This window comes from Strix uralensis, chromosome 3, assembly GCF_047716275.1.
Source record: "Strix uralensis isolate ZFMK-TIS-50842 chromosome 3, bStrUra1, whole genome shotgun sequence".
Taxonomy (NCBI): Eukaryota; Metazoa; Chordata; class Aves; order Strigiformes; family Strigidae; genus Strix; species Strix uralensis.
In genome coordinates, this window is record NC_133974.1 from 45,373,588 (window position 1) to 45,386,990 (window position 13,403).

The 13,403-nt window shown below is 37.7% G+C and overlaps 1 protein-coding gene across 1 annotated transcript in view; it reads right to left on the reverse strand.

The window, feature by feature from the left end:
• Positions 1–490: 490 nt before the first annotated feature.
• The window catches only part of MMS22L (MMS22 like, DNA repair protein), a 94,607-nt gene continuing 81,694 nt past the window's right edge, over positions 491–13,403 (reverse strand). Inside the window, exons 20-24 of the mRNA XM_074862124.1 lie at positions 8,789–9,000; positions 6,282–6,448; positions 4,821–4,917; positions 3,472–3,639; positions 491–1,182 (exon numbers count right to left, since the gene is read on the reverse strand). Coding sequence (XP_074718225.1) covers positions 1,101–1,182; positions 3,472–3,639; positions 4,821–4,917; positions 6,282–6,448; positions 8,789–9,000 — 726 coding nt within the window. The 3' untranslated portion in view covers positions 491–1,100. The remainder of the gene's footprint in view (positions 1,183–3,471; positions 3,640–4,820; positions 4,918–6,281; positions 6,449–8,788; positions 9,001–13,403) is intronic.

Here is a 13,403-nt window from a genome sequence, read left to right on the forward strand (position 1 = left end):
TACCACTCCCAAAGTCCAGTAAGTAGTTTCAGAAATACAGGTTACTGAGGGAAGTGAGAAGTGTGAATATCACAGGCATTAATGGAACTTTCCTGAGAACTTCAGGAAAAAAAAAAAAAAAGTAGAGAAAGTTACAGAGCTAGACCTGTCCTGGAAAGACCTAAAAGATAATCCATAACACGGCAAAATATTTGAAAGATCCAACTTCCCAGGCAAACAGAAATAATTACTAGTCTATGATCAAATGGAATAAATTCCCTAAATTAATATGTTCTAAGTCTGTCCTCTTCATTTTTCTCACACTGTTTACATCTAGTCTAAGTTAAATGGATAATTAACAGTGTCGTGACTAACAAAAAGATTGTGGGATCACTGTAAATATGGGTTAATTTTAAGAAAATAGTATTGAGAAGGAAGAGGACAGGAAATCTGAACCTACCTTTTCTTATATTAACCAAAATGACAACAGAAGAGATTTTACACTGGAATTTGAAAGACTGTAATATTTTAATATGGGTGGAAGGTTAAGACAGTTACATACATTTTGTGCAACATATATACAAGCCCTCTCAACAAACAATAGCTCTATCATACTGGTGCAACTCCTGGTGAATGCATTGCATTCAACAAGATCACAGCTTTTTTTCATTCTACTAAAATAATAAATTAGAAATTACAAAGTTATGATTTTCCTAAGAACATACTGAATAAGAATTGCAGAAGTACAGTGTTAAGAGGGTCAGGTCTCACTCAATGTGAGCTGAGTTGTGAAATTACTTTGATTCTTTGAAATCCTACCTCCTACGTTGCAATACAGGCTCTGCTCATATAGACAATTTAACATGTAATAAGTTCACTGTATCTTTCAATTGCCATTCAACAGTATATTGACTGTTACTCTTCAGATGCATGACAATATTCAAATATCACAGAAATTATTAAAATTAATACATAACTTGGGAGGGGTGGGGAAGCACAAAACTGATAAAGGTATTGCCATTGTAAAGAAAAAGAACTTGGCTAGTGTGTCGTAGAATGCAGGTTTAGGTACCGACAGTGTCAGAATGTTCAAGAGGAAATGATTAAACACCAGCACACTGCTAACCTGTCTCACTTTCCAGTTTTTGTATCTCATTTTGTCCAGCCTCTGTGAGGTAAGATAAGAGTCTTTTATAGGCTTCTCTGTTGAAAAAATAAAAGAAAGTAACATGTTACTTAATCTCACACATCCTAGGAGTACAAGCACATAATTCCCAAACATATTGTTTACATATTGGGATAGCAGAACACAGTAACTTTCTTCCCCTCTCCCCCCACGCCTCATCTATTCAGCTGCTTTGTTTGCTGTGAATTTTCAGCATGGCAAGGCTGGAAAAAGAATAAGGATTGCCTTGTTTATGGCTACAAGTGTAGTGAAGATTCTTAGAAGTCTACTTGTTTAATAAAATGCTGTGAAATAGATTTTTAAAAGAATTTTAAAACATGGAGTTTCCAAGGCTTAGATGAGAGTGGCATTCAAATGTCATCATGCTTTCTATCTGATTTCTGCATAAGAAATCTCTCTGTGCCTTATGCCACAGCACAGTGACGTGAGCCATGGGCACTAGGGTGCAGGCTGGCACTGACAAAGATTTAGACCATCATCCTCAAAAAAGGGCAATGACCGTTCTAAAATAAACCTGGAATTCAGAAGGGGACTGTCACTCAAGTGGATTTGCCAGAAGAGTGTGTATGCATTGGCAAGACTTCTCACCTGAAGTTCATTCTAATACTCTCCAACCTGGACAATATAATTATACTGTCTCTGACGTTTAGATCTATTCTAATTATATATCTTTTTAATGAAATATTAATTTGAGCAAACAAAACTGCAGTTTTCATACTAGTTCCCTTCAATAATAATACCAGACATCACCACTATAAGCATCTAATGCAACTTCTGAAGTTTGTTTCTTTTATATATACATGGGTTTGCAGTTTAATGTCTCCAATAATTGCACAGAATATGTTAACATAATATTATTTAGTGGCCAGGACTGAAGAAAAAAAAATCAGTTATTAGTGTTCTTACAATAAACTGTTCATGGATCACCTTAGACTGCTGGGTAATGGAGCAAATTGTAAATACAAATTATTAACACAAAACATCAACAACAGATTAGATAATATATATGTTAAATTATGAAGCTAAAACAAACTTAGCTCTTCAGAAATCTCCAAGCATACATTTCAGGAAGCTCAAACCACCTGCCTTTTTTTTTTTTTTTTTCATATTTTGTAGGTAAAAGGGATGAATTTTACCTTATTAACAGTATTTAAAAAATGAAAATTGGCTATACATTATTAAAAGACCAAAAGAAAATAGTATGAAAATCCTGCATATAATGGTACTTCAGTCTGACCTTGGGTGAATTGCCTTAAATAAAAGCAAATGTATTTGTTGGTAGAAGATAATAAAAAGTGAATAATATAATTACAAATAATTTAAATTATTTTTCATTAAATGGAAAATTAATACCCTTTGACTACCCTTTACTGTCTCATGAGTTACATTCTTGCACAACTCTGTCTTCTGGGTTTCTTATAGCCCAGGCCCTGCTGAAGTGCACCTCAAAACTTCTCCAGCCAGAGGTGTGACTGGGATCCTACCCTTGGAGTAGTCCCAGTATGGGCATTAATGCAAACGCTGAGGCCTGTTACGTGCCCTGACCACACGAGGGTCAAGGGCCAGCCCTCCAGTGAGCAGAACTAACAGGAGCAGCCCTTTTGACTCAGGTGCCACACTGGGCAGAGCTTCCTGGAGCTCTGTAACAGCATTTCTATAGGTGCTGGAAGTTCACTGCTGCATCTGCTCCCAGGGACGCCACCGTCTGTGCGGAGCTGCTCACCTCACGTGCCATTTCTTCTTAATGCTAGATGGATTCACAAGTCAAACGTTTCTGTCCTGCGTTCTTGTGGGCAAAGGGAGCAAGTGTGAGTCTGCTGTGCCCATGGGAGAGAGGAGGCCAGCCTTTTCAGGACACCCACAACTCTTGTATGTTTATTACAAGACAACTCTCGAAATTAAGCCATGGGCATTTCTTTTCCAGGCATCTAAGATCATACCTGATTATACAGTGATTTTAGATATGACCCATAAAGTCCTCTAAAGCAGGGACTGACAGGAAAATTCTTTGGGGCAGGAATTCTTCTTTATTCTGTTTTGCAACATAGAGTGTAGTGAGCAGAGGCAACCTGGCTTCACATAAATTCTACTGGGGTCTGTAGCCCTAGTGTCAAAACAGCTCTGAAAATATTTAGCAAATACAGATGTCTTAAAACCATGAAAGGCCTGAGCAAAGGGACATTTCTGGATGAACACACTTAAAAATCACTCATTTTTTATTATGTGTGCTGCTGTCTAACATTGCTTTCTTTCAAGAGAATAAACCTCTACTGCTCATTGTCAAAAAACAGTATTAAAAATCAAACCTCTGTGCTGCATTTCTTCCAAGACCTTGTTTGTGCTCTGAATCCTTCAGAGACTGTGTGATTGTGGGAATCAGGCTGGTAACTAACGTCTGATCCAAGACTGCCACTGTTTCTAGTATGCTGAAAACCCGGTGATCATACACGGCGGTGTAGTCCTGGATAAACTGCCTGAGGGGGACACAGAGGCATTTAATGCAAGGTCGGAACTAGATGCAGAGAACATGCCAAGAACAACTGAAGAGTCTAATCAGAACAAGCAATCTGGCTGCATGGCAATTTTCATATTGTTTCACTTGAAATACTCTACATGGAATACTTCTTCCAAACGAAGCCATGCTTTTAAAGGCTAATGCTAAAAATCCCACACATTTATTTTCAAGCAATTTATCAGATTCTGCTTCTGTTTCACCAGGGCTTACTTGTTCCAGAGCACTGCACTTTGTGGTTTTCCATTCAGATACATTAAACCATGTATTTATTATTTAATAAAAAATAATAATTAAAATAATAATAATAAAAACTCCAGCAAAACAAGAAATCTAGATTCAAGTCTGCAGAAATAATGTTGGCATTTCTTATAAGCTCCACTGGACCTTAAGCAGGGCAGACCTGGAAGCACACCCATTTGTCTTCCTGAGAGTTTGAGGCCTTTAAAGATCACAGATTACATTCGAATCAGAAGTAACACCCTAGGGATGAAACATCCCATGAAAGTGATATATCATGTACAGGGAGACTGGCATGCCCACAAACATCCATTCTTATTTCAGTGAGTCCCTCTGGAGCTTTCATCTAGACATGACCCAGTACAGCACCAGTGCTTAGGTTTGCAAAATGTCTTCAGGTCATGCAGCTCTTCTACTGTATCCATGTGAGAAATAGGATTCATTTTGCAGAGGCATGGAATCAGTATAATTTACATTATAATACTCTATTATTTGTCACAAAATCACATCAATCAAAAAAAAAAGCTAAGCTTGTTGTATGAGAATTTGATCTCCATTATATACACTTCAAATTAGGTGCACACGTCTTTCACAGCACCTAACAGTGACCAGCCCCATTCATGAGGGGTTTTTCCCATTGCAGCAGCAACATACCTCTCATATACCTTTCAAAACAGTATCTAATCCATCAGAAAGCAGGTATATTTCTCTCTTCTACTTTTTTTTCTCTCTGGCTTTTTGGCCAAGCCATGTTTAAAACCAGTGCCAAAAGCATCACTATTTAAATACCATAAACAAGTGACAATGCAGTATGTTAAGGATAATTAGTTATTTAGAAAAAACATGTTTGCTGTCAATTGGCTTGCAGTAGCTTCCCTGCCAATTGGCATATTTTCTGGTTACCTAAATACAGAAGTCAGCTGGGTGGCACGTTCTCCTCCTGACCCTGCTTGGCAGCATTCTACCATGTACTGTAAAAGGTCTGTAGATATTTTTTTAACTGCAAAAGAAAAATCACAAGATTCACACTGAGCTCTTGAACTGACCATCTGGAGAATGTCTTTCATGAAGACTACAATTTTTAAATGAGAAAAAAATGCTTTTATCTTACTTTGATGCAAGGCAAATGACTGTGAGAGCAGTTAGTTAGATTGGCTATAAAGAACAGAATGAATCACAAATTTATGCAAAAGTCTTATTTTCACCACCATTATCCTTTAAACATACAGATTTTTAAGTACACTATAGTCTCTTTAAGACAAAGCAAAGAGATACACACTTAGTGGAAATAGAGATTTTATTTAAATTCAAGTTTTGTTTGTATTCTTTAATCATTCCCATTTGAATTAAAGAAAAGCAGTCATGGCATTATATCCTGCCCAAAGCTATACAGATACTTTATTACAGATACTCCTTAGTTTCAACAGTGGATATTGTTCTGAATTCCACCCTTCTATCTTTTTATAAGGGGAACTCCCCACCCCAAAACCTCACTATTCTCTTCTCCTTAATTGTTTCCAAATAAATATTCAAGTTGCAGCTCTTCCTTTATAAAGGTGGAACTGGGCTGCAAGGACTTTTCTACAAGGGGGTGGTGGAGCCCTGTCTAGGCAGGCAGCAAGCTGGTGGCTACAGCAGCACAAGGCATTCAGCTTATTCTACTCCACAGCGTGTTGCAAAGCAGGTATGCTTGCATATCTTGTCTTTGAAACTTTTATAGACCAGAATCAAAAAGTACTTTATTAGACAAAATTTCCAGGAGAAGTCAGAGGTGAATCCCCATTTTGCTTAATGCCTCCACTGGCAGCAAGAAGTGGAAATTTTGAGCTTATGCACACATGCACATTCATTATACAACTGTGGGGTGAACAGAGTGCTTCATTTTTTAAGAAGCTAAAAATAAAGAAGTTCTCACTACCAAACAAAGCATGCTAAAAGAAGGAAGAAGACTCAAAGATGCCTTTAGAGAGCAACATGCTACTTTTAATCCATTTATCATGCCTCTATAGAGAGCACATACGCTAGTCTTATTTGGTGTCAAACCTTTTGGTGCAAGAAAGCTTCCACAGTTATCAAGTCTGGGATAAATGAGATGGGAAGGATGGGGAGAAAGGAAATGCTCTTCAGATTCCTGAGAAGTTGATCATTAGTTCATTAGAGAGCGAAACAAGGCAGGACTTTTTTGCCTCTTGGAGACAGAAGTCACAGACCAGGTAGGGAAAAAAGAAAGCTTGTCCAGTTTATCTGGCCAAAGTATCTCATTCACCTCATTTAAGAGTCTTAAATATCAGGGTGAAAGATGCTCCACAGTACAAAAAGCTTAGAGGTGTGCAGAGAGGTATTTAAAGCAAACAAGCAGCTCACCTTGTAGCTCATTAACCAACACCATGCATTTCAACACGGCCGGGAGAACCAATTCAATGTCACATAGTTCAGTGCTTTGAGTTCTCTGAAGTACTTCAAGAATGAAAGCAAGAACTGAGGCCAAGCGAGGTGGTGGAGCGTTACCTTTGAACTGCATGTAGTTTTCACTGGGAAGACAAAGCAAACCAAAACAGAGTCTATAATTTGGTTTTTTTTCCATTCAATGCGAGCACCATACAACTTAAAATAACTTTGTGGTATTTCAGCAGGAGGCCTATTACATTGATTTCTATCTTTATCTAGGCTCAACTAATGACTTCTATTTGTCTTAGCCTTAGAAAAGGCTCCCAGTTTATTCATCGGACAAGTGATGCCATCTGACTCTTCTGTTGAGGGAAGTGAGAAATAGCAGCTATGATAATCAAAGTTAAAAAGCCATGTGACTACAAAAGTTAAAATATAAAGGCAGCTTCATAAAATAACTGAAAAAAAAAAAAGGAGAAATCAAGTTTTTAAGACCCTAAACCAACGTCCAAAATACAACTGCTGTTCAATTACTTTATTTAGCTTTATGTGCTTTTGTCAACTCACAATCCAACTTGTTATAACAGCTCTGCTGTTATACTGGTACTGTTATTTTATTTTTGTCAACAGTATGTTGTAACAGGACAGCCAATGTCTGCTTTTGCTCCGTCACAATTAACACAGTCATGGCCGGTATAAAATTTGTCACAAAGGTAAGAAGTGACCTGTCAATCTGCAACAAGAGCAAATTTTGACATCACGCACACTGAATGTCCCAATTTGAATGGCTTGATTTGTTATTCTTCCACAAAAGGATACAAAAAATCTGAACTACTGTTAATTCAGTAATTACAAATTACTGAAATCTGAAGACAGTGCGCTTAAATTGAAGCATTCAGGACAGAAAAGTGCAGGTAAAAAGAACACAGCATTTATTCATCAGTTAGCAAGAGCACTCTCAAACGCTGCAAAATAACTTTTTAGATATTTAATATTGGGTAGCAGTAGCTACCCAAAAAAGGCATGTGTGTTTACTGAGCAATGTATCAATTAAAAATCACCATCCTTGTTAAAAACTTACTAAGGCACGGTTCTACAACTTTCAAATGAAACCTGACTTTCAGAGATCTGAGTATTTCATTGCACAGCTTCAGAGCACTGGTATAACTTGGCAAATGAAGGTTGTAATGCTTTCCTTGTATATTCCTTGTATCATGTGGTCTTGCTCACTTTAGTATTAGCAACTCTGAAATCTTCTATCCTGTTAATTTACAATGAAAATTTCACACTGATTTTATTTTTGGGTGCTCTTCCACTAAAATGTTCTCTGGCCTGGATAATACACTCCTGATCCCATGGTTCAATTTCCTCTTTGCAGCAGCAAGACATTCACTGCTTTCATATGTCAAAACAGCTAGCGAACTCTGTACGTATTTATGTATAGAGCTACTGACTGCCTCCTGACCACCCAACGGTTTGTAAATCTGACTGCTGCTCAGTTCTAAGATATTCTTCCCAGATCACTAAGGAATGTTTCATGTCTTACAAGTCACCAAGTGCCACTACACTTTCAGAACTTACTTTCCACTATCAACTTTAAAATTCACACATGCATGCACACATTCACAAAGAACATAAGATGATAAAGTCTGAGTATTCATAAGTTAAAAACATGTCAGAAATAAGACTACAAAATCTTAATTCATTCCTTCAATATGCGATAATACAGGCTTAACTTACAGGACTGCCTATAATATTTACCCAAGATCAACACTAAAATTCTCTTGATCAACATGTACATACACTCTTTAACGCAGAAAAATACAATTACCTTGGGTATAAGCAATCACATTATATTTCAGGGTGTTGAATTCCTCTCCCAACATAGACAAAAAGTACAGATTGTTCCCTGTTCTGCAGTACGTAAAACAAAGCTTCGGCTTTTCAGCAGCAGAGACCCAGCATTTATAGCTGCTGTTGACATCGTGCAAGTAGTGTCAGCACAGTGAACAAGTACTTTCTCCTTGCCTCTACATCTCCCCTCTTCCCACACCCCAAATTTTCCATTTCCCTGGGTAGCTGGCACACCTACGTATACCCTGACACTTATAGAGCAATGAGGCCTCCCATGCACTACGACTCTGTGACCCTAAATACAGACTGAGACACAAACATATGATGATGTATGTTGCAGTGCAATTTTTCTAGAAAAATACTTGCTTTTGATGTGGCCCCATGTGATTTTTTTCCCTGTAGTCTAGGAGTTCCACCCTCAATGACTCTTTCAGTAGTCTCCTGATCTTCCCAATTTTACTCTCCTGCTCTATACACATTGTCCTTCCTTTGCTCCCTGCCCAGCAACCTACAGGCTCTTCCCACAGTCAATCCACCAGTTACTGAGAAAAAAACAGTGGCATTCCCTTTCTCGTTAGCTGTTTCTGAAATCTGAACAAGTGATATTTTTTTACTTCACTGGTCCTTACTTTACAACATGCAGAGTGGTCTTCCGTAGACGGAGCATCTGGGGGGCTGTAATGGAACTGCATAAAGCAGTCAGCATAGGATGCTGTCCAACTCCAGGTGCAGTCGGAGAAGAAGGGAGAAATCGTCCAAAATACTGTTGAATAATGCTCCCAAGCAGTTGATTTAAATAGGCACACTGTGTTTGGGACTGACAACATATAAAGGACAAGCCCTGTAGAAGAAAATTTTAAAAAGTGAGAAATTGAATATATTTTTAACAGTACTCTTGAATAAATCTTTAACAACCATAGGCTAGATACTTGCTACACACTTTGTAAACTGCTGCACACATAGTGACTACTGCATGACAAATAAGCATCAGTAATTTGCTGCAGATATGATGGTCTACAAATGAAGACCTCACCAGGGCAAGGCTTGCAAACAAGAGAAGATTCTTTTACTAGACTAATTAATATATTGGAAGATAACCTTTAGGACACGCAAGCTCCCCTTCAAATTTGAATTCAAACCTTGGCATTTCAGACTTGAGAAGTGTTTCTGTGCCCAAGAGCTCCTCCTTTCTTTTTCAACTCTGTATATGGTCTAACAAAGTCAGGTAAGATTTATGAAGGGAGAGAGATTATACCTCATCTGTAAAGCACCATGTGAAATTTTTGTACGAACAACATAGAAAAATGAGCACTTTAGAATCATGGTCTGACAAGAAAAATTTTCCTTATAGTGTGAACAAATTAGGGTAAATTAGGCACCATTTATAAGGGATTTACAGGGGTTTTTTAAATCTGTTTAAGATAAGGCTAAAACTGCTGTGATTTATCCAATATAAGCTATATTGATCCACAGAAAAATCTATAACGAAAGTACTTGCCCAGGAAATGCCTATCTGAACACTACCCATAGTTATACAACATATATGCAGTACATCTCTGACAAAATGAGTGTTATTCTTACTGGTACAAGTTGCTGTGAGAGAAAGTTAAGAGTTTCCTTCCCCTTCCTTTGATTACAGAAAGGAAGAACAACAAATCACTAAGAAAAAAAAAATTGTCTCCTATCACAAGGAACACAGTCACTAGCACAACCAGAATCCTCTTGAGAATTCAGTTGTCACAATAGTTTTGTCCAACAAGAATAATGGTGTAAAAGAAGGTCAAGCACAGAGTTCCCTAGACAGCAACTTCAACAGTACTTCAAACTTCCACAAGCACTGTAATCCAGGCTCCAGTTTTGGTAGGAGGAGTATCTGCCTGAATATTGATGGCTGCTGAGGTAAGCTAATGCCCCTAATACATGAATGAATAGTTCAAGACAGCTACTGGCCAAGAGTATTTCCATTGCTTTTTGCGTAGGAGTTCCTCCCCAAAAAGATTTTCATCTGTACCTGTCTGTGTGAACATGACAGAACAACCTTACAGGAAAAAAGCAGGCTGAGACATAGCTGAGGGTTTTCTTGGGATTTTCTTGAAATGGAGAGTTCTCACTTTTGGTTCCACAGTAAACAAACACAGGAAACATGAGGTTTTAAGAAATGAGGTGCTTCAGGACCTGCCTGAAGACTTGCTGTAGGTGGCCCTCTTGTACACAGGCATGTTTGGTTAGGGTTTAACTTCACATACTTCTAGAGCTCCTTGGTAATTTTGGTAAGTCCCCATGATAAAAACCACACTTCCTGAACTGGGGCTTTGATAAAGTTCAGATTCTCCCCTCCTTTTGTGTACATACAGCAAAATTTTGTGGGAAAAGGCAGCTGCTGCTATATCAGAAGTCTTAAAAACACTGCTTGGCAAGTAGCAGACACAGAGAAACTATTACAGGTGACAGATTATTTAGTATGTAAACTTGAGTGTTTGGTGTTTTCAATAAGATGTTGCAGCAGGCATAAAGAAGTCTCGTCTGTGCTTTCGGTACTACAGCTCTCACAAAAAAGACAGAAAATATTCCATAATCCCAAAATCAGAGCTGGCACTCTTAAGACTCTAGACTGTTTTAACACTACAAAAAAATCTATGAGAAAGTGTATTAAACTATTTGATAAAAGGGACACACAGAACATCACAACCTTACAGAGGACACCTAAAGGAATACATGAAGAACGTAACACCTCTGAAGAACTAACAATGACAATTACTAAAATGAGACAGTTCTACAAATTCAGGATCAACAAAGGCTACATAGTATCAAGAAAAGAAGAAATCAGTTATTACTAAACGATAAGAGTTTTTAATAAATGAACCTAAAGATACTTCATAGGTGCAAGAAAAAGCAAAAAGTTTTAGAATTTACATATTTGAAGGAACATGAATTTTTGCACATCTTCTAACAGTTTCACTTGAAGATGGCTCAACAAGCCTAGTCTGATCCTTTTCATTTTTTGAGTCGAAGTAAACCAATTCTAATTTTTTGGGGTGTGGGATGGGGAGAGATGTAATCTGAAAAAGAAGGAAAGGATTAAAGAAAAAAACCCACAACACTGTCAAGTGCATAACTGAAAGATACGCTTCTTGACTAGAGAGGAAAAAAAGGATGTACGTTAACTAGTGATTTTTTTCTTTAGTTCTCTGATAAGGATAGAGTGTGCTCTTGAAACCCTGTGAGGAGAGCTGGTAAGAAGTGTTTAAAAACATGGAAAATGCTTTTTTTCTGTAACCAAGTGTTTTCTTTAGAAAGTATTCTAGGTTCCTTTTTGGTGGGTCAGGCAGAGATGCTGCCTCTCAAAAAAGGTGTAATTTTTAAAACCATGTAAACCAAAATTCTATCTTCAATAGGAGGATCCTCATCTTTTTTCCTAATGAAAGTTACAAGATTAGCACCAATGGCTTCCAAGATACAATATTTTTTTTCGAGTGAAACAACAGCGAGAAAAATCACCTTCCATCTTATCAGGAGCCAGAAAAACACCCCCAAACAAAAAAAATCCTTCTCTTCTACATAGTAGTAAAATCCATGAATCAGTCCTCACACATGAAGGGCACATCTACAGCATCAAAGCTCTTCAGGGAAGAATCATCACACCTTTGACCCTGACGCTTCTACTGTTCCTTAAAAGTTTCCAGAGAACAACTTGGATTTCTCTTTTGAAGGCTCATTGACTTTAGCTCAACATTGTGTTCTTTATTTTGGACTCTTTTTTTCTTACATAAGTGCAGAGAGCAACAGACCTGCACAAGGTCTGACAATGCCATATCCCATGTGGCACAAGGGATAAATTACCAACACTGCACAGTAGCTGCAAATCTCGCAGTACAATGGCAAAATATCCTAGGCAGCGCTGGCCAAGGATGTGATTACAAGGAAATCACATAGAACTTTCTTCTTTTAAATCCTACCAGTAATTAACAGAGATGAAGGAAGCTACTGTTCATATGAGAGAGAAAAGAAACACATGCTACTGGACTTCAATTCAGGACCAGAGATCTGAAATCAATCACATCAGACCCCTAGGACAATCCCTACAAAGCAGATGGACATTAAAGGGTTGATAGAGCTGCTCTCGCTTTCTTAACTATGTTCTTTAGCCATCTTCTGAGGTTAAAATAACCCAAAAAACAAAGACATTTTAAGGGGAGCAGAGGGGCATGACAACATCTGCTCCCCATTTTAGCAGAAAGGCAACCGATTCCTGTGCGTGTTCACTGCAGGAACCTTTTGTGGACAGAGCTGCCTCTTTCTTCTGATTTATCCATATATCTGTAAATCACCTGTGGAGAGCGAAGAACCGATTAGTATGGATTACTGGAACTATTCACTGCAGAAATGCCAAGCTACCTAATGATGACTTATAATATCAGTCCTGCTGTTGGAATAAATCTGCTGTTCACCAATTAATGTTGTACAATTCCTATTAAACACATACTATAATTCACAAAACATATTAATAAGCTTGCTCAAATATCAGACCACAGATGTGACTCACAGGAGGGCTTTTAAGGTCTGATCTCTGACTAATGCTGAGCCTGCACAGGCCCATTAAAATCACTGGAAAATGTATGTGCCAAGTACTACTTAGAATTAAGCTCTTTCACCACTCTCCTGTATTTAGACAGAAATCAACCATCTTCTGTGTTTAGACAGGTTTAACACTGATAAATCAAGCAGGGTAAGTTGCTTTGCCATCATTATGTATATTATGCTTTTTTCATGCCCCTACACTGTATTCTGCAAGATATATTTAAACTAGTATCTCTTCTCTAAAATAAGTTCTGAACACCGCTTCAGTTCTTTCGCATATTACTGGTAAATGCATACCAAAATTCCTCCAAATCATTCTCCAAGAAATCCATTCAAAATCAATCTCAACTGCTCTCATATTTCCTCTGGTAAGCTTCAGCGATCCACTATCACACAAATCAACTCAACTTCTCTTTACAGTGACAAAATATCTCAAGTTAGATTTCACATGCCTTACTATCTTGTAATTAAGAACAGTCCCATAAAATTATAAGATAGCTTTTCATTCATGTTCTTCCTGCTTTACTTTCTGAAGTCCATCATTCAAACAACTCTGAGGACAATTTTGATATTATATCCCAACAAAATCTTTCTTAGGTCATCAAATATTATCAAAACAGATGATGCACAGTGAAAGAAATAATATCCACACAGTAGCCCTTTAGG